This window comes from Melanostigma gelatinosum (assembly GCF_949748355.1).
Source record: "Melanostigma gelatinosum genome assembly, chromosome: 7".
Taxonomy (NCBI): Eukaryota; Metazoa; Chordata; class Actinopteri; order Perciformes; family Zoarcidae; genus Melanostigma; species Melanostigma gelatinosum.
This window is the reverse complement of record NC_136640.1, coordinates 16,085,109-16,107,837: the sequence shown is the minus strand read 5'-3', so window position 1 is coordinate 16,107,837 and position 22,729 is coordinate 16,085,109. Positions and strand designations below refer to the sequence as shown.

The 22,729-nt window shown below is 40.6% G+C and overlaps 1 protein-coding gene across 1 annotated transcript in view; it reads left to right on the top strand.

Annotated features, from left to right (window-relative positions):
- Positions 1-3,086: 3,086 nt before the first annotated feature.
- The window catches only part of dph1 (diphthamide biosynthesis 1), a gene marked incomplete at its 5' end in the record, with an annotated part of 55,567 nt that continues 35,924 nt past the window's right edge, over positions 3,087-22,729 (top strand). The window contains 3 exons of the mRNA XM_079272628.1: positions 3,087-3,165; positions 4,745-4,894; positions 12,452-12,515. Coding sequence (XP_079128754.1) covers positions 3,087-3,165; positions 4,745-4,894; positions 12,452-12,515 — 293 coding nt within the window. The remainder of the gene's footprint in view (positions 3,166-4,744; positions 4,895-12,451; positions 12,516-22,729) is intronic.

Below are 22,729 nucleotides of genomic sequence, written 5' to 3'. Positions count from 1 at the left end.
TCCACATACAAATACCTTGGACAGAGCAGGGATGGAGCATGTTTGGAGTACAAAATCCCCAAATGCCAATCACCTCTCCATTTGACCCTCAACATCAATGGAAAATGAATGTGTGCTGAAATCATCTCCTTAGGATCTGTTGATGATAACGATTATCAACAGTGGTAGCATTTACCAGCATGTCCATGAGTTTGACACAAAACAGAGACAGACATGTTTGCTCATACATTAAACGGTAAAGAGCCTCTTCTGGAACGCAAACCGTGGCTCACCCTAAAAAATCCAGACGAAACACTTCTCATAAATGATAAACATATCCGTTATGAGAGGCAGTCAGTTTAGACAATATAGACCTTCCCTAAAAGCCGTTATAGCTATTAGCACTCATCACCATGGTGTGTGTCTCATCTCGACTGTTGGAACAGCAATAATCGATCTGATGGCAGCAAGAAAAACATGTTGTTTTTCTCTGCCCCTGAGGCACCCAGCAGAAACACACACACACACACACACACACACACTCTAAGCAGATGGTTTTTCACAAGACAGACGAAATAAAAACAAACATAAACACAAGCAGCAATTATTATATGATGACCCTAACCAAGCACGGCTCAGTTTACGTGTACAAGGTTTTAATTTACGAGTCGCTCTTAAGCTACTTTTGCTGCATATGAACTGCATAAAATAACAAAACAAAGGAGCTGGCATGTTCTCACTCCTGACAAAGTGAGACACAAGACTTGGTCTAATGCAGTGGTTCCTAAAGTGGGGTCTAGAGACCTCCAGGGGTCCCTATGGGCGCTCCGAGGGCTCCAGCAACATGAAGAACAGTTTCTCACGATTATTTCACTCCCACGGTAATAGCACAATGGGAGCATGTATTACTGTAATCTATTCTCATTAGAGATTAGAGTTGTTACTCTCCATACTCTTGTCAGACATCCAGCGCAGACAGTAATGCAGCTGCATGGCCAATTAAAGCCGAGAAAGAAAGAGGCTGTTCCTTGGGACAAGAGATCATCAACTGAGAGTCTTTTGTGTAATGTGTATCTATCTGGGGAATCTTGATATCAAAAGTTTGAGGAGCTCTCCCCTTTTATATGAGGTGCCAAAGGTCTTGAGTGTTCATATAGTGTGTAGCCACGGGAGAATAACCCTGTGAACTGAGGTTTGATCTATCACATCTAGATGTACTGACACACAGCAAATAATAATGCTTTCAGCAGAGCGCAATGCTGGGAGAGATAGCCTTGTGACCCGGGTACAACTCATAAACTGCAGTGCGGCATCAGCTGTATTAATAGCACACAGACGTCCCCATGCTTCCTTACAAAAATATTAATTCCCATAAATCTTGTTCTGCAAATTTAAGATGCGCTTGAAATGGCGCATCGTCCGTAACAACACATCAGCGGGGCAACGTGGTGCATTATGGATGTGTCATATTTAAACATGTTTCATAACCGTAGAAAGTACCAGCATTACATTTACACACCTTACGAGACCGCACAATTCGCCTTATAGGCTAAATAGGCTATACTGAGAAAAGTTGAGTGTTACTCACCCCGTTTGAACATTTTGTAGGCTTAGGTGTGTTTCGTCTTCTGTCCTCTGATAATCATCTATTCTTATATTCCAGACTTAAAACTTGTGCGCTTCAGTTTTGAAGTTGATCAGGAGCTTTGGTGGCTCGTCGTGTAAATGTCAGCTGTCACTCCTCGCGATTTGCTTGCGATCCACTGTATTGAGTTGCACCGCAGACTGCCGTGGATTTGATGAACATTGACAACAGACAATAATCTCCGTTTCCACAAAGTCTGGCAGACCGCAGTCGGACCTGGGAAATTAGGCGACAATCATCGCGGAACGGACGCACTGAAATCATCCCCAAGGTCCGAAATAACGGCAACTCCGGTGTGTATGATGAGCATAAACGCACAACCTCTGATAGCCAACTCCTTTTTTTAGACGCAAATTACGGTAGAGGCTGCAAATCAGTTCTGGGGGCAAGTCAACGGTGAACACAAGCAGCCCCCCCCCCCCTCCAAAAAAAACCACCACAGATATTTTAACTCAAGTGGCCGATCTCAAATTCTTCTCTCGGTGCTTCAGAGTCTTTCAAATCGCATCATATTCGTTAAAATCTCCAATTAACATAAGTTATTTGGATTCACATTCCGCCTCTGATGTCGGATTATGAACGCAGACTCCTCAAATCCTCCTGAATAGTGTAGACTTTGATGGCTTCGGTTTCCTTAAAATCCCCTCTTTTTCTCCAGCTCGACTCGCGATTGTTACATTTCTGTGATCTTGTCTGCAAAGATCTCTCTGCTGTCCGCTTTATGGATCAGAGCTCGTTGCTGCGCTCAAGGAGGGAGAAAGTATGTTGTACCGCCTCAGCACCTCCACCGGGCAGCATCCTGCTCCATCCCTCTCACTGTCTCTGTCCCTGTCTGCCCCTGCATTGCACATTTTAATTGATTACTTTTCAATTGAATTACATGTATTTTTTTTTAGCAATTGTAATTAATTAATTCATTTTATCCCAAGCCTCACTTAGTTAATTGTGTTACATAAATTCCCTTTCCTGTTCTATTTCATGTTATGTTTTATTTTAATTTCATATTTATTCGATTATGTTTTACTTTTTTGTCTTACTCTTGTTTTTATATTTGTATGCCAGGTATACTTTCAACTGAAACTGTCGCTCTGTATACATGTTTGGCTACACAATATTTAAATTTTATTTTATTAATTTCATGTTTTACTTTCAGTTTATTTTGTTTATTTTTGTTTTATTATACTTGTTTTTTCTTTACATGACAGGCCCATGTAAAGTACTTTAAAACTGCCTTAGAGAACATATTTCGCTGGAAAATATACATTTTAACTCGTTCTTTTAAAATTGTATTATTGCCACCGTGGACAATGGATATTGCACGTTAACCCATATAAATATGCCGTATTGAACTGTCCTATCTATCGTTATGGTCCTGTCCTCCAGTCCCGTTCAGTGACATCGGTGCTCGACTTCTCTCCACTGATCCTCTGCAGTCGATTGGTTTCGCCTTTCTCTTCCTCACATGTTTCATGTTTGGGAGAAAAAAAACATGGCAGCGCCCACGACTGAAGTGCAGATTGTTCCGGCAAAAAAACCAACAGGTAACAATTAACACCGAATTTGAAATATTTTAATTGTAGCCGAAATATTTTATACTGTAGACAAATAAATGTGTCACTGCTGTGAGTACTTTATAGAGATATCTGGCTTCCACGTCGATGAGGAAACGTTACAATCAGCTGTTTTCAGCACAACTACTCAGCAGTCAAGACGATGTCAACCACCACACGTCTGGTGTGCATGGTGTTTAGTTATCCTGCTATGTTTAGTACCATCAACGTACTCTTTTAGAGGAGCAACAGACTCGTTAGCGTCCAATCAGCGTCCAGTGTTGTGACGTCTCACCCGACTTCATGAGTCTGACAGATGAGTTGTGTGTTTTAAGGCTATGAAAGCCGGTGTGTGTGTTTCATCGTTACCGCGAGGATCACAATTCCTGTCGTCAACCGTGACAATTTCTCTGTTTGCAGAAATACTTACCGATAAGCTAACCGTTGAACATAACAAAATGGAAAATAAGCAGGTGCAGTCCCCAAACGAGATTGTACATTGTGATCGAAACTATTTGCCTGTACTGTTCCCGGGGAGTCTCTGTGCTTTTTTTCGCCTAGCATGCCTCCGTGGATCGTGGTTGTACCTGGACCGTGGCCCTGTCTGACACCCACTGCTGCTATTATTATTGTTGTTAGTCACATTTCCATAACTAGTACTGCTTTTATTGTCATTCTATTATATCTATGGCAAATGCTGTTTTTTTTATCAGTGGTAATCCTTTTCTTTTATTATTTCTCCTCTTATTTCTGCTCTAAAATTATGTATAATTTCTTTCAGATGGATTGAATATGTTGACATTTTATTGTGTTGTTAATTCTGTACACATGACATCCATTGCACGTCCGCCCATCCTGGGAGAGGGATCCCTCCTCTATTGCTCTCCCTACGGTTTCTTCCTTTTTTTTCCGTGGTTGAACAGATTTTAAAGCCCTCTGAGGCAAATTTGTGATTTGCAATATTAGGCTATACAAATACAATTGTATTGTAATTGAGAACAAGTGCAGCTACATCAAGCTTAAAAGCTGCCAGTAGAATATGAGCAAAATATATCTCACTTCTTTCCATGTTCAACCGACTGGTTTGATTGGTGGAAAGTGACATAAGGGGGCTGAATTTAGACTATAAGAGTAAGCTGTAAGAACTTATACTTTGGATTTGTTGTATGTTGTGCTCATTAAAAACTTCCTGCTGGCTTGCAACTCCAATTCCACGTCTCTTCTCGTTATTCCTGCCACAACAGTTTTTCTTGTAGCTTGTGGAAAACAATTAAGATGCTACATTGACAAATTGGTGGTGCTCTACGTTTCCATCGCTCTCTCCCTCTTAAAAGGTGTCTTGATCCTGTAGATCAGAGACACATTGAGACAACTTTCCTGAACTGTATTACCCGCCCCCCCCCCCCCTCCTGGCTGTTCAAAGCATGAAATATACTGACGGCTCCTGCTGAATAACTACACTGATTCAGCTTTAACGTTATTGTTTGACTCTGATCCTTGCGTGATAGTCTCTGCTTGAATCTGTGTTCGCCGCACTGCTAACAGCTCAATCATTTAACTCTCTCCTCAGTCCGAGGACCACGGCGGGTAGCCAATCAAATTCCAGATGAAATCCTGCAAGACCCTGAGTTACAGGAGGCGATCAAAGCCCTGCCTGCAAATTACAACTTTGAGATCCACAAGACGATTTGGCGAGTGAGACAAGCGAAAGCTACGAGAGGTGAGCTCGGTTCTTTCTTAATACACTTGATTCAATTTGGGGGGAGCATGCAAGATTTCAAATGGGAAGAGCAATTGTAGAATAAGCTTCATTGCAATGGTGGAATAAGGTCTGGGTGGTCGTTGCTTAAGAAAAGCCAACTATGTGTTGTGCAATATGCTAATGCTCGCGAGTGGAGTCTAACCACGGCATAAATTGCACGGCTGATTTCTAAAAATGAATTGCATTGCTGAATTGGAGCGTATGCTGGTTTAAGTTACTTGGAGGTAAAGGTTGCAATGATTACAGTCTTTACAGAGCCTGTGCATATAAAATGAATAGCCCTAATTTATAGTCATATTATCTAGCAGAGATGGAGCACAAATTATGCTTTATGAAATGGGATCTCTGTCCCCAAACCTGATACTGACAACCATTACACTGTGCCACCATACCCTTCCTCATCTTGATTAAAAGAAAAATATATAAGAATATAGTACTCGCACCACATTTACAGCTGCTTTTCAAGTTAAAGAGTGAGTGTATGATGAGCACACAGGATGCACGTGGCGTTGAGCATCTCGTACAAAAACACGTGTGCAAGCATTCATTCAAAATGCCATCCATCGGTGCATCTGTGCTGTGACCTACTTTTGACGACTTTATTGTACAATCTGTAACCTGCGAGGTTCACACAGGTTTATCCAGTGTTCTAACAAATCAAAAACAGGCCCAGTTTTTCAAAACACCATGTAGGTCATCCCACAGTGACTCTACAACAATATACATCAAAAGCAAATCTTTTTCTTTTTGTGTTCTCTCTTATGGATCAGCATGGATTGGTATCCAAGTGCAGCAGAATGCTTTTCACGAGCAGTTCCACGTCCAGTGTGTTTTGAAGTTGGTTAACACTGAATCTGTGAGGGGGAATGTGTTTGCCTTCTTGTGTTATTGACAGAGTTGCAACGCTCCGCTCACACTGCAGCTGAAAGATGTCAAACTCAGATGTCTTCTCACCATCCATGCAAGACAGATGTTTGTGTGCAGTGTTACTACAAACAGATAAAATACAGAGTGTTTTTTGATGTCTTTTTGACCCATACTGAAAGCAGAACTTGGCCTCGTAAACAACAAACATTTCTGTTTGTCAAGTACAAAACTGGGCAGCAATTTGAGTTGCCTCTCTGAGAAGACTGTTCAGACTTCATGTCCTTTGTTTGTTGGTGTTATTTCAGGATGGAGGTCATTTAAACTGATGCAAGATATAGGTTACAAAAAATAGTATTGTCAAGCAGAATAATAAGATCTGAGCAGGAATCTGAATTGAGTAGCAGGGCCTGCAGTGGGATTGTAGCCTCAGGATCAACTGAGGGCACAGTGGGAGGCTTCGCTGTCTTCACTGACATCGACTGCTACTGTATTCTGTTGTCTATGGCAACAGGCGAATCATTTTTTTGTGCTGCTCTCAAACTGATTTTTGTAATATTTAACGATAATAATACATTGTTTTAAAAAATACTACCAGTTAGCTTTGAGGAGGAGTCGTCTGTTATTTTTGCACCATCCGAGCTGTTTTTCAAAATTACGAAGTCTGCTCGGAAACAAAGAAGCAAATAGATTAGAATGGCTGTTGCATACAGCGCTTCACTTTCACTCTTTGTAGAGGTATTGCTGGTCTGACATTTAAAAAATTCACTCTCACTCAGGACTAATCAGGTGGTGTGAATGCTTGTATACTGGGAATGATGTACTATGAACCCCATCAAGAGAAAGGGCTTCCCGATACCAATTCTGGTACCTGAACTTGCGTATCAGCCGATGCCGAGTTCCGATCCAATATCAGTGTGTTAATAACCTAATTCAACAGCTCTTAATTCTCTCTCTAATATCTTATTTTTTATATTACTGTGAAAACATCGCCTTCAAACAACTGTATTTAATCAAGTTTCTTGTCAAAAACTACTCTTTACAAGATAACAGCACAGCATGATAACTTAATAATTTACCTTCGCCTAATTTTTGCTGAGGAGCTTGATGGAAAAAAAAATCGTCCACTAATGTAAATGTCAAAATATGCAGATGGCATACCAACAGGATTGAATCATTTTTTAAATATCCCTGTGGGAAGCGTGCGCTTTATCGCAGCTTGCTGGCTCTGCTTTTTTTGTTGTGTGACCTTTTTGTTTTTTTGTATCAGAGCCCACCCTCCCCCTCTCTCTCCCCCCCCTCTCGCTCTCTCGCTCTCTCTGAACTCAGAGAGCATAACTCACCTATCACCCCGGTCTCTCTCAGTTCCTCTTTGTGTCCATCTGTTTCTTTGTCTTTCAACTCCTCTTGAGTGTCATACACTGCTTTTGAAATAGAGGACTCATTATATTTCAGCTGCCCAGACTCTTTTTTTTTTTTTTTTTTTTTTTTTTTTTTTTTTTTTTCTTCCCCCAGAGTTCATAAATAGTCACATGCTTTGTGTTGCTTTGCCTGGTTTTCTCATTTTAGTCTAATTGTGTGTTGTTGTGATATAATCTGTTGCACATCACCGCTCTTTACAAGAGCAGCTTGGTTGTTCAGAATTTTTTTTAACTGCTGTCTTGATAAACGTCGCACATTCAGTTAAGATAATGACAACACAAATGGATTTAGGTGATAATAACCAGCTGGCTTGAGTCGACTGTTTTGTTAATAGAGAAGCAATTGTTTGAGTGATGCTTGGAAATGGAATTCAGACCAGCCAACAAGCAGGATGGAGGTTTCTTCATGTTAGCCATTCACAAATACGTTGGAAGCAGTGTGTTTGTTTGAAATCAGGGCTAACCTTTTTTTATGGAAAAGACAGAATTTTGGTAGAAACGAGTAGATTTGCACTTTCAACAGCGTGTTCCTTTGTAGAGATGACAGAAGACAGAGTGTTGGCTGCCAGTGTTAAGTTAAAGCAGATCACAGTCAGTAGTGTCTCCAGATACTGAATAGAGTCTCATTACCAGTACATTTTTACACACAATGACATACCCTAGCATAATTGTGTCTATTGTGTCCAAATTTGAGTCTACATGCAGGTGACTTCCATTCACTCCTAATTCAGATGTGAATTCACGTTTACGTGTGCAAACGCAAACTGTAAAGACTTTACAACTGTAGACTATTCCAAAATGAAAATGTATGATGAAAAGTCATGAGTTGAATTTTAAAAGGTCATTGAGTCATTTCAGAATGTATTTGTTCATTTATATGTATGTATATGTGTGTATAAAAAAAAAAAATATATATATATATATAATGTTAGACTAAATAGTGCATGCATAATGCAATACAACACAATAGCACTGCAAACTGTGGACTCCAAAATTAACATAAAGTTGAATAAACACATTTCTTGAATAATTTCAACAGAAACTGAACATTATAACCCTGCCGAATGTCTGATTTATTGCAGCACTGTTGTATTAGACTTTATTAGTTGGAGCTATGTGTTCCTAATAAACTTGATTCCTTATTTCATTATGTCCCCTTTTTCTAATATTGGACATTTTGAAGTTCCATACCATACATCGTGACACAGAGGACTGAGATGCATTACCATCTGCATACACACCCACGGGTCAAAATAAGTTTATTTATCTAGTGCTCAAATCGTAACAGAAGTTATCTCAAGGCACTTTTTATACAGAGCAAGTCCAGACTGAACTCTTAATAATATTATTTACAGAGGCCCGAGAGAGACGGAAGTAATCTACTACAGGATAAACCCTGTACATATCCCTATCCCAATCTTCCTAGCCTTTTGGAAATTCTGAGTAATCCCTTGGCTTTGTCCGTTCAGTCTGCCGTTCACTGATAAATTGGTCTTTCCAGTGCTTTTTAAGTTTACCTCCAGTCTGTGATAGTTAACGTAATCCCAGGTGTAGCTTCCTTGCAACCTGTATTGCCTGGAGCGTTAAAACAATAGGTTTGCATACAACGGCATCATTAGATGATCGGGGATTGACAGTTCATGTAAGCCAAAAATAATCCTTTTGTCACTGCCCATTGAGAAAGCTGCATGTATGTACATGTAGTGATCCACAATAAGAAACATGTCCAAGAATAAGAAACCCCTCTTGTCCCGTTTCACGTCCGAGTGGTTTAGGTTCTCTGATTTGTCGGGGCAGGAGTGCACTTCCAAAAGGTAGAAGCAGCTTATCATTCTTGCGTGAAAACTCAAAAATGCATTCAAACAGCCAGTCCCACCTCCAGCGTCAAACTCACCTTTCGCCGGGGGCAGCAGATGGAGAGAAAGCTCTGCCTCTGTCAGCTATGGCAGAGGTGTGCTCTGAAACGTTTCTCTGTTAATAAACTTGCCCTTTTCTAGGTAATGACCTGTCTCTCACTGTCTGCATGAGTGCTTTGTGATCCCTTAACCTTTCATCAGTAAGAATTGCTTTCGCTCCTCCTTCTCACACTGCCCCATCTATCATTCCATCTCATGGCCATCCACCCTCAACCTTCTTGGCCTTTTTGTCTGTCCCGGCTTTTATTGTTTAATGCCGTCTGGCCCACGAAGTGTTGAAATAGTTTCGGGCCGAGTCATGTGAAAACACTGCGCTGAATTCGGTGTCTTCGAGTTGTAAGTGTCCACTGAGACATTGATGGATTTATTGACGTAAGGTGCGGTAGAGTTTGACTGGGAGAAAATGTCATGGTGGATTGAAACAAAGCCTTTGTCTCTGTGGTGCTCACTCAATGTAGCTGCCATGGTAGCTGGGACTTCATACTGAACTGGTCGATACCTTATGAATGCATGTTTATGATCATATCAAATCTAGCTACATGGAACGCAAATTCCTGCTTCTCAAAAGGTCGATGGCAAGAAGACTTGTTGACAGGAATGATGCATGTAATGTAATCCCAAAGCACAACCCCTGTATTTTACATCGCAAACAGACAAAATCACATTCTAGTAACAATGAGCTCAAGATTCATTCGAGTTGAAAACCACAAACTCCTCTTAAAAATAAAAGATGTTAAATGTATGTTTGAAAGGAATCCCTTGTTGCTAAGATCTTTGGAAAGAAACACTTGAACACACAAACACTTTAAATGTGTTAGATGGGCTTCTGGGAAATTATATTTCACCATTTTATGATTATTTTATAAACAATCAACTGGGAAAGTGCACTCTGTAGCACGTCTGTAACTCGCACGTCTCATGCAATAAATAAGCTCTCATTGTAATCTATGCAGCAGTCTGCTCCGGCACCATGCAGCTTAACTGCCGTTCACTGTGTAACACATCATATTGACTGATTATAGACTTCCTCTACCTGTCCTCTAACTGTCAGTTCAGTTGTGTGTTTAGTTCTGTTAGCTTTATTAGCCCCATTAGCTGTTACCTCTGTTAGCCAACCGCTAACTAGCTCTCCTACAGGCCGTAGACTTTGTATTAGACCGTGACGTCGCCCTTTGGTGCGTGAACTTCCACTTTGAAGCCATCTTGTTTTTTTTAAACCAGAGGTGACACAAAAGTGTGGAGCAACCAAAACTGTTACAATTAACTTTCACCCACTGAAAACACACTGTGAAAGGGTTAAAGTTCTAAGATTATTGTTAGTAGTAGTAGTAGTGAGGAAGTGTGCCATCTCACCACACCATATTTGCTTTCCTCATTATTCTCCTCTGTCACTCTTGTCTTTTCCTTCTCATCCACTTCATGCACTGATTCCCGTTCTGTTACTTTGCGAGGCTATACTTGACAAGATCAATATCGTATTACTCTCTGATACGAATGTGTCGTCAATTGTATTTGATGATCCTATTTATGTGTGCTAAATTCTTTATCTACCACCTAATATAAGATCCTTGATGCAATAAACACAAGACATCTTGCTTAAGAAATTCCCAAAGGACATTTAGATTTTCATCTTCTTTGAATTCAAATATTTATGTTTTTTTATCAAGGTTAACACACTACCATAGGAGGGGTAGCTGATCCATAAGGTCCAGCAGATACTCCAGCCCCAATAAGCACACATGTCACCATTGAGCCAAAGCTAAAAATAACATTTTTTATAATAATCCCTCTATTTATCGTGTAGGATTATTTATTTATTTTACTTCATATATGTAAATTAAAAGCGGAGAAAGTATCATTCATTTATTGGCATGCAACATGAGAAGAATATTCCACTCTCTCTTGGAGACACTTTTCTCTCATAGCCCCTTTTTATACCCAGATCTCGCAGTACTGCTGTTAAAGTGGCCCGTCATGACACCGGCTTTGCTTTTTGACACTCAACCAAACCAAGCCGGCATAATGCTGCAGACGTTGCAATTTTAGATCACATGCCGCCTTGACTTTAAACACAACAGCATCAATGTCTAGTGTGCATTCACCCACACCATGCCAACTGTCCCTTTACACAGATGTGGATCTTTTCTCTGTGACTACCTCCACTGCCGGCTTAGCGTCGGAGCAGCAAATCCCCCACCTTTCGTACAGAGCAGCAGGGTGGAATAACGGCGCAACTGTCCCGATTTGAACAGGCTGCGTAAAAAGGGCTTTCGAGACACAACTCACAACTGCAGTGAAGCCATTTTAGCTGCATGTCGGCAAATTGTCCCGCATTTTATGAGTCATCTGATCACATGGTCTGATTGGCTCTTATAGAGATTAATATTGGCCGATAACGATCAGTGGCCGATCAATCAAAGGACTCTTAATTAAGAGTTCCTTGGGAAACACATTCCTTTGCCCACTGCAACCTTCCTTCAATATACCTGCAACTACTTTTTAGAAGTCGAGAATCTTTCATGCAATACTGATCCCAGTATTTAGCTGCAAATCCAGCGATCTCACATGACATCTAGTCACCATTTGGGTAATTTATCTTTAAAGGAATATGCTCAAAGGAAAGGGCCGCATTTCACATATTGCAGAGAAGGTTCAGTTGAGATGCTTCCAGGCCCTTCTGCCTGTTTGATTAAAAAAAACATGCATGTGTCTCCATGCAGAGTGAGTCTGAAACGAGGCACAAACCACTTAATAAATCCTGCCCTGAACAAGGTTTTTCCATTGGTTCATCTCAGTTTGTGTCACACATGAGTAGATTTTTGGTTTCCTGTTGTCAGCACTCAACACCATCAGCAGGACCAATGGTTAATTGGTTGCTTGATTCAAATTGTTATAGCAGCCCCATGAATTTTTCCACATTAAAATATATCTATCTTGTGTGAAGTTGGTGATGGGGAGGTTCAGTGGCAAAGAGAGTAAAAGTGTGACCCAGAGCCAGTGGTAGGCATGGCGACAGACATGAAAAAGAGAGAGTTCAAATGTTCCGTACAAGCCATGAGCTGAAGAGATGGACCTGTGGTTATTGGTTTGGAATATATTTCCAAATATTTCCATCAGCCCTGCTGAAATAAACCAACGCCGTGGCAGAGGGGAAATTACCCTGAAATGTCACTATTTCCTGTCAGTGAAGTACTCTGAACCAGTAGCAGAATATATGAATAACTGTGCTGTCCAGGATTTATGAAATAACATGTTGCCGTCACTCTAACAGAAGTATGTAACTCTCTGTTTGCCTTTTTTCCCGCTCTCTGCAGTGGCTCTGCAGCTTCCAGAGGGCCTCCAGATGTTTGCCTGTGTCATCGCTGACATCATTGAGAGGTAAGGAGGTTATTTTGATTGCCTAACTTATTTGAGAGTCCGTATGAGTAGGAAGCAGGCGTAGAAGTCAAGCCAGCAGAGTAGGAACTTTAGCTGCTGCAGTCACCTGGTACTCATTAGGAGAGGGAGAGCATTATCGTAATTCCCCGCCTTTTGACCCAATCAGGGATTCAGCAGAAAATGAGACATGATTGCGCTGTTTTAGGGCAAAGCAGATATCACAGCTTCCCCTGCTCACAGTTGGAGGAGGGAAAATATATTATTCTTGTTAATTACATCTTGTTTCAGTCTGCATATGCCCTACTGCACAGCGGCACTCTATCACACAGACACCATAAAGTTGTTGTTTTTTCTTCATCCTGCAGTGAGAAATGCTTCAGCATTAATGTGCTCTTTTATACTACGCTGTGGTTTGGTCCACATTGTGATAAATAAAATGTCTGCTTGGTTACCGGTAATAGTAACGTAGATTCAGAAAAAAATGTGAGGGTCACAATAATCTTAAAAATCTGCTGTGTTTTTTATATACGTCTCCCCGGTTTCTGTCTCTGTGGTCTCATTTCACTCATTCAGATAGCCTGGGTTTCTCAGGAGCACTCTCCGCTAAGTGTTTTCTCAAAGAAAATGGCTGCCATCATTAAACACCCGGAGTGGTATCTTTTCATAGGTGTTTAGTCAATACTAACCTGATTACGAGATGAAGAATAGAGTGGCTATAGCTGCCATAAACTTTTCAGGCTGGGCGGATATTTGATTTCACACAGGAAACTTGGATCACATCAGTTATTATTACACATATTATTGTGCTCTTCGTGCCTACGTGGCTTCATATAACTATGCCAAGACACATTCATTTCCCATATAAATAAAACTTATTACTTAGAGAGGTGTTGTGCAACATGGTTGTCTTTCCCCCTTGCCTCAACTCTTTTATCTGTCTTGTCTTTTTACTTTTTTTGTCTCTTTTCCAGCTGTATAAGACCTTTATCGCTTTATTGATCCATCTTTACTGTCATTTCTACTTTTTATTTTTTTTTTTATCACGGGAAAGATGATAGAGTAATGTTTTGATGATATGGTCTGGTCTTATCAGTTCTGCTGCTATCAGTCTGAGAGGTACTACTGTTTGCTGAATGGCTTTTAAACCGCATGCCCAAGCAGTCCACATTGATACGTTTGAATTGTCACTGTCCAACATGGAGTCTGCAAAATCGGCCCCATCTCTTCTAATGAGAGCAATTAGCGGACACTAATTGCTTCTCTCACCGTATCCTCTATCGCTCATCCCTCTGCATTTTTCGCCCTCTCTTCACCATCCACATGATTTCTCCCCTAGCAGAGAAGATGGTTCTCACGGTTTCCCTTCATTAGCTCCTGCTAGTTTCCCTGATATGTTGCATCTGTCTGTGCTGTCTCACTAAATACGTTTTTTTTTTGCAATTCTAGTCTTTCCAGATTTAACAGATGGGTTCTTTGAATCCTAGATGAACGTCAGAGCCTTTGTGAAGTACTAAATTACTTTCTATCTTGTGCACGGACTGACGGGTTAAATATATAATTTGAATGGTATCAGCTGAGTTTGAGTGCTGTTGCCCCTCCTACACAATAACAAAGGTCTTAACAAACTCAAAGACGGATAAACATGTTGGTCATCTCGGATCACACAACAGTTTCCTCCTAAAATAATATTTCTGGTTTAGTACGACTTGGGTATTATTTTTGCAGCGTTGACCTTTCTTTTTGGTTATGATAACATTTTACTGACCAAATCTGAGATCTTGGAATATATCCATATAGCTGAAATGCAGGCACTTTGTAAAAAAGATGAGAGTTTGGACAGAAGGTAAACTAAAATTGAGCCCGCCCAAAATGCTGGCATTATTCCCAATTGCAAAGCAAAACTATCTGTGCACAAAGCTTCGGCTGTAGATTTATTGTACATCTATCGTTTGTTGTTGATCCACTAGATATCAGAGGTAGGCGACCTTGGTGGCATGTGGCAGCTCATCCAATGGCACAATAAAAAAAGGTGTCCAACAGATATTTTTTTATCATCCGCATGCCAAATATAGGGATGATACTTTTTCAGTCCCAATATGATACTTTGGTTTTGGGAATTGGCCCATACAGAGTACCAATCCAATAGCAATGTGTTCTTAATAAGCTGTATGCCTCACTGTGTGGAAGTGGGATCATTCTTTCATAAGTAAGAAGGCATCAGACTCGACTTAAATATTGCTTTCATAACTTTGCAAAACACAGTGTAACAAATACATACCTAGATATAAATGTACTTAATTCTTATTTATAATTACAGTAGTAAATTACACACCAGCAATGTGTTAGAAGTGTCCAGTATACAACGTATAAACATAGGATTGAATTGAATAGATTGGCCTCATTTGTCCAATCCAGCTCTTTGAGTCAGTGTCAGCCTGATATCCGATAACGGTATCATTATCGGTGCATCCCTAGCAGCTTTCACAGCCATTGACAGTTGTGCGGCCTGTTGTTTACGATAGTTTGAACACATCATGATAGAGTTATAATCATAGACTGTATGAAATATGGATGTTGTCTCTGTGACTGTCACCCATCGGTTTCTGAAGAGCCGTTGTGAAGCTTTGGCCCTCGCCATGTTAGCAGTGACAACAAAGCCGAACTCCTGGCTAATCTAAAAATGTCCGAAGAGGTTGTGTTTATCAAGGTTTTTCCTCCACGGCTTATTTTAGACATACAAATTGCGAGCTTCATTATGTCGTCACGCATGCTGAAGAACTTCCACCCCGACAGCATGTCTACACGTGTGTTTGGCTAGAGAGAAGATATATTACTCTATTGAAGTGGTTTGGACTGCAAAAACCATCAACTGCAATTGTACAGTGGTGTTTCAGCGTGATGCCTCTTTTATCTTAATATCAATCTTTGGCTGAGTGCAGACAGCGACTCGCAGAGAGCACACAAACCATCAACCTACTCACAGAATTAACGTTAATAAGCAACAGTTGACATGACCTGCTGCTGCTGGCGACGTTTGTCATTTCAACCTGTTAAAGCACCAGCTAAAAATGAAAGGCTGCTACCTGGATTTCTTGTATTTTAGCAGATATTGATTCATTTAAATTATGCCCGGATCGGATATGCTTTATTTCCTTCCAAAAACAGTCATTTTGTTTAATATCTGTATAATTGTTACTTTAACTTGGCAGACATAATATTTTGTTACTGATAACAAAAACTGGTGGCCAAAATTTGAAGATAAGAGATAAGTTCTATTAAAACACAATTCTTCTTTAACAGGGTTTGTTTCATCCGTTGTTTGACCACTAGAGACATGACAATGGTAGACGCATTGGAACAGGGTCGCCATGAATCTGTGTACATACCTCAGAAAACACAACACAGGGTCTTTGCAAAAGTGTACACCCATAAGTTGGGAAGCTGCAGGGTACAGCTAATGTGAGTACCACAAGAATGGCACGTTACAGTTGACAGTCACAACACGTCCAAGAGCTTATCGCCGCAAACCGTGAATAAGGTGAACAGCATCTGCTGGCTCCTTACCGTATGATCTCTGATCCTGATGTGGGGATGAAACTGCAATATCTGTAAGGAGAAGCTAAAGGAACTCAAGGTCTTGGTTCAAGTCGACAATCTCAACACAAGAGCTCAAATTTTGGCTGATCCCTTCCAGGGTTTAACCTGCAGGTTTAACCCTGCCTGTCTCTGGTTGTTCAATCTTCCCATCTCACGAAACTGCTTGTGTGGGAGAAACCAGGATGTTCTGTCCAGAACCCGGTCTGTTGCATTGATTGAAATGTAGCAAATGGGCATGCTAATCCTAATGTGGATCTAGCATAGTGGAGGGTGGAATTTGGAGAGAGTGAGTGACAGTAACCTTTGGATGTTGGCGCAGCAGGCAGCTAACCTCGTGTCACCGAGCTTATGTTGAAGGTTGCCAGAGGTCCCAGGAGTTGGGCGGCTCTGACATCACCATAACTGCCACAGTCCCTCGTACTCGAGAGACAGGGCTGAGGTCCATATCAAAATGGGGATGAAAGGGCTAAGCTGCCCTCAGAGTAAGGCGCTTCAGTGTTAGGGACTGCTAAGTCCTAATGAGGACAAGCTGCTCCGAATTATGGCCATGCTGCATGTTAATACAAACCACACACCCTTACATGTGCGCACATGGCAACACATTTCCGACTTCAAATAAATAAAATAAGACAAATTAAAGTGGCAATAAACACGTTTTATATTTTCCCCCGCAAGAGATTCCAATTGGTAATATTTTTGACTCCGCTGTCGCAAAGACAACCAGATTGTTTTCTTAGCAACTACCAACAACACAGGCGACTTTCTCACTAGATTTAGCGACTTCAGCTCTATATACGTTATGTTCATGACCAATGCAGCTCAGAGGAATCTAAGTTCACAGCTCTTCTGCCAACAGCATGGAGTCTCTCCCTCTCCTCTTGTTCTCTCTCCCTCAGTGCACCTGACACAACCACTAAGCTTTATGCAAAGTAATGTGCGAAGACCTGCCCAATATGCAGATTAGCGCATGACGTCATCTTGGCGACCTTTGGAGCTAGTGCTAGCTACTTGCATCGGAAAAGAGTTGGCAATACTGCACACCAACTCAAACACTGCATTTTGTTTCCCCCAGTGACTTCCGTTGTTCCATTGTCAACCTTTTCCGCTACTGGCGATAGTGACTGCGAATGTGAATAAGTGGGGATAAAATGTAATATATTTTACAGCAGGGCCATGAGATTGCAAAGAGCCAGCCAATCCAATATGTTCCTGGAAAAAGCTCCCCTTACTTTTCAGGATTTTTCAGGGTTCAGTTGTTTAGTTATATTTCAACAGCGTCCTCTTACTGCACATCCGTCAAAATCTAGATGAGAAATGCTCTTCGTCTTCATTATTACCATGAAATTAAGAAATGAAGCCTGTAAAAACACATCATTCATAAGTTTAAAGGTTCATTGTACATGTTGGGATCAGTAATTTGAATTTTTCTGTCAAACTTTTTTTGTAAAACATTACTTATCAGGTTTATATCAAGGAAACTACTGGCTATTAGAGGGTTAAAGCATTTTTTGTTGTTTTTCTTTATACTACTACTATTGTGGACAGCATGCTAACTAATTGTATCGTTATGTTATATGCAAGATGATATACATGTAAAGAGATGCAGGAAATAGCATTTATTTAGCTATGCTTTTTTCAGCCTACAGCCTTGGCCTTGAAGATGGTTATTTAAATATACATTAAAACACACACATATCTGCAGATATGCTAACATGTGGGTTTAGACAATGTACTTTGTAAAGGGCTTGGTTTAAGTGTTTTATTAAATTAGATTATCTGTAGGCAGATGTACCTCGTAGACAGCAAATGAATAGAACCCCGTACTGACATTACTAAACTAAAGATGTTTTCGCTCACAATACTCCATATCATATATTAGTCTTTCATCGATGTCATGCAGGCTATATGAACCTAAGCACTTTGAGATGGGAGCCCACTTGATACTTTGTGTAAATTAGCCGGTGCTGATAACTCCACTAATCCCTGCCGCCTAAATAACCATGTCATAGTACGTGAAACAGCATTCATTTCCTTCACTGCCATTCTCCTTTATCTGATTCTCACTTCATTCTTTACTCTCAGTGTTGACATTGTCACAAATTGAAAGACTTGTGAACTTGGCTTTCATACGTAAACAAGATAAAAAGCTTTCAGTATAAAAGAAAGAATTGGTGGCAGGCAGTGATGCATGTGCTGTCACTGTGCCTTATGTTTTATTGCCTTTGATGGTAAGCCAGCTGTCTAGTCCTAGCTTTGAATGATACATTTATGAACTTACTTCAGTATTTACTGCTGCTGCTTTTCTGACAGCGGGGCGATATAAAGAGAGTAGCAGAAAGCAGGGTATGTGGGGATGGCGCCGTGTCCCAATCCATAAAGACAAATTGGCAGAGCACACAAGGCCAAAGCCTTTTGCTGTTGAAGCAAAAAACAATAGGGAAAAATGAAACATTCTTTTCTCGTACTGAAAAGGAATTACCTTACGATTTATCATAGATCACAAGATACATGACAGTGATATTGTTTTGTTGTTTGTTTCTAAAATATGTACCAAGGACTTCCTGTAAAGCAGTTGAATTGACTTTGCTGCACTTTAAGAGGCACAGACGACTTTAAACAAACTAAACAATCACCTCAGAAATTGGGGAACTGATGAACAAAATCCTATTTCTATGTTCAGAGACAATTACACTCATTTGTCTCGTTTATTTTTATATATTAATGTGTGTGTGTGTGTGTGTGTGTGTGTGTGTGTTTGTTACTGATAATATTACTATATTCACTGTATTTTCGCTATTTCTCAGAGAGAAGAGACGCTGCCTTGAACGAAGCCATTACACCAAGTACTAAATTAATAAGTGAATTTTTTTTGGTCAGTGTTTGCTCACACAATTGAGTTATCTAACTGTTGAATAGCCAGTTTCAATCATTATTCTTTACCCATTGTAATTGATGGCTGCATGGTGGGTTATTCCAATTGTCAAGGCAAAGCGTTGCACAAGGGTGTCTATGAAGTTGAGGTCAAAAATGATTGGGTGATGTTTTGAGTACTGTAGGTATAACTTTACCTCTCACGGCAGCTGGATTCTTGGAATATCATGAAGTCACACGAGAATCCATCTTTTCAGGTTTAGAGCAATGCGTTTGTGTACGTACCACAGATGCTACTGGTATCTACGAGCGTGGTTTAGATGTGTGTGAAGCGACACAGAGAGGCAAATGTTCATTCAAATCAAAAATGACATCTCCTTAAGAGGTTTAACGGAGAGGCTACAGTCAGATCCGGAGAGTATTCCATCATTGAAAAGAGAGCGAAGAACAACACTGAAGGCTTTCTCGATGGAAGAAATGTTTTTGCCCATCTCCTGACTTGCTTCAGCAAAAGTTTGATTGGCAGATTGTTCATCCAGTCACCTGCAAAGTATTTTTTAAAGTGTGTTCCCTTTTCTAAGCAGTGTCCAATGACGGCTTCTCATATGGTTCTGTGTGAGAAACCATCTGGCACTTCGGGTTAGGTTTAACCATGATCTTTGTACCGATCAATATTTTTTATTCAGAATCTTGTTTGTTTAGAGATACATGAAAGTCAGAGGTACAATACAGTAAACAAAATGTTGCAATAAAAAGTAGTTAAAAAGAAAGGAAGATAGAAGAACAGAGAGAAGCTGAGGCAGTTAAATTATGATGTATGAGTAATGTGTGACTGAAAGCCTCGATAGTCACCGGCATTTTTATTTTCCCTAGAACTGCAAGTTGCCCTGAACCCACTCACCCAATTCCCTTAGTTTCAAGTTTTTCCACAGAATAACAGTCAGCGAAAAATTGCCTTCATCCTCAGACTACAGTATAATGAGGCCCACATTTGTGATTAACATAGAAACAGGAGTAGGAAGGAAGCTTTCCCAAAAATGGCCTCATGAATGATGATAGTTTAGTAACTAAGCCTACGCATTGTCAGAGATGGCCAACCAGCCCTGGCATTGAGTATACAGTGATGAGTAAGGGATATGCAATTTGTAACAATCTTAAGGCACTGACATAAATGCTTTCCAACATCCAAAAATGCTGAGCTGATCTAGTCGCAACAAAGAAATCGTACAATACTTACATTTGGCCAAAACAAACCTTTTCTGGCCCTACAGAAACACCCCAACACATATGCATGCTTTTTAGCTTGCTAACAATATTTTCAGGGCCTTAAACAAATGGCGGACATCCATTGAAATATTGTCTGAAAAAAGCCGCCAGCTTCCAAAACTTTAGTTTACGACCAAATACCTGCGCAAGTAATTACACTCTAGTTTCTGTTTAGTGCTTATATGCTGAACTAATAAAGTGAACATTATATATTGGACTAGAGTGTTTTTTGACGCTTTTCCAGGTTATCAGGACTGGCCGACTTTTTGAGATGCAGTTGTTTTTTAGATGTGTGGAAATTTCTCAATTTTACGATGCATTGCGATGCATTCAGTTCATTGTGAGTTTTTACTGCGTTTTTCTCTCATTTACTGTCGCACTAGTTTCTCTCCACTCCTTTGATATATTTTTGTTTGTTATTTCATCCTCACTGATCACCAGAGGCAGGGCTTAACACTGGATATCTTCCATCTCGCGCACGTTGAACCTTTATAGCAACAAAGTCACGTGTGACTTCGGATGACCCCAGCCGGGTATAAGTTCCGGTGGCAGCTGTCTTAGAGCTGCTCTGTTAAATTTATGTGGATTGAAGCACACTTGTAAAGCACAGCAAATTTGGGGACATTTATGGATTCATGTTTATTTTCTGAGGTGGATCCCACGGATACTGGTATTGAAAAGATGTAGCACTTTCTGAATAAAGAGTTCATATTTATTAGTTTGCTTGTATTAATTAAAAATGTAGAACTGCACACTGACATTGGGGATGTGATCCATTGAGATGCATCGAGAATCGTCGACATGTGAATGCTTATTGAATCGTTGAAGATTCACACCTCTTGAATGTTTAACACTCTATGGAACTCTGAAATAGAAAAATGTCTGAAAAATTCAGTCAGGTCCAATCAATAAGGTGAGCTTATGTGGAGGCAGTTGTTCTTCTGGAGGAGTTTTTGTGCTTGTACGTATGATTCAACACAACATGTGATGGAAAATGCTCACTATAATAAACCCACTGACACACCGCGCCTGTTTTCTGTCTCTCTCCATCATGTACTAGCCTAGATATCTGTCAACATAAGCCCTAGACAGCTCAAGTAACAGTCATGTCAGATGCAGTGTGTTGGTAAATTAAGGTACAGTATGCACACACTGCCCCCAGACATCTCCAGGTCCTTCACCGTAGCAGTCTTCATCCATCAGAGTATTTCCTCTATATTCAGCACGGCAGGTTGAATCATTTCTGTGGGAGCAGCAGCCACAGCCCACAGCCTCCCAGGGTAAATGTCAAGTCCACCATTAGCAAAGGGCCTGGTGCCTCCAACGCCTTCTTGCCCTCACATCGTCACAGTCCTCACAGCGCCCACAGCACAGCTGAGCTGCAGCAACAGATCTGGGTGAAAGTGAGTGTGTCTTTGCGCCAGCATACATGTACGTGTGCATTTGTGCACCATAGTTGTGTCTGTTCCGGCTCTTGCTTCTGTCTGCTCTTTGGATATAGGATATATATATATCCTATAAGAGGTATTCATAAATGAGCTCCCAGCTCACACACAGAGCCATGTGCTATCTAATTAGCTCTCCTGCCAGGCACACCCTCACTGCCCACCCGAAGCTTATGTTGAACTCCAACAATATCTCATTGTCAGCGACCGCCTGCAGACCTTGTAGAAATCTCTGTTTTTTTTACTGTTCCACAGTGTGGAGAGAGACATGCTTGAAGACTAAATGAAAGAGGAGAAAGGTTCAACTTCCCGACCAGTGCCCCTTGCCAAATTTGCATTTGAAGTTATACAGCGGAGAAGAGGCCGAGCCTTTTGTTCATATATTTTCTGTTATATTTGTACAAGCTCATTGATATTAGATCTTCAAACCCAGCACCAAACTGTGTATCTGTCTTGCATACCCAATTTTCTCCGTGACTATATTCAAAACTGCATGCTATACTATCCATACATACTGATTTGGCCAGAATGTAGCATATCGAATGCAGTATGCTAACCAAGCAGTCTGTTGTATGCCAAAAATGCCACAATATGCATACAAGGGCTGAAACCTACAACAAAAATGCCTGTAGCTATCTAAAAACATCAGATTCCAGCATGTCAAAGGATTATTTTACCATCCTATGTCTACCACTGGTGTAGTTGATGACTAAAATAGTAATAAGGGCAAGGTAGCAAGCTAATGTTAGCTGTGTCGGACTTGCAAACATAATACTGCGTAGCTTTCTGATTGATCCACATTCCACTGTAAAACAACATTGGGACAAAATGCTTGCTGCACACATAACATTAGACATACGGAGTATCAGGATCCCAGAGTTTTCCATTCTTCCTGCTGATGCCTCACTGTTGTCCTTTTTTTTTTTAAGGCTCAGTTTTTTAGCTCGGCAGCTTATGAAAACTTAGTTCGGGGTTCTTTACCCTGTTGGTAGTGCGTCCCACCACACAGCAGCTTTTAGCCATTTTTTTTGCTGC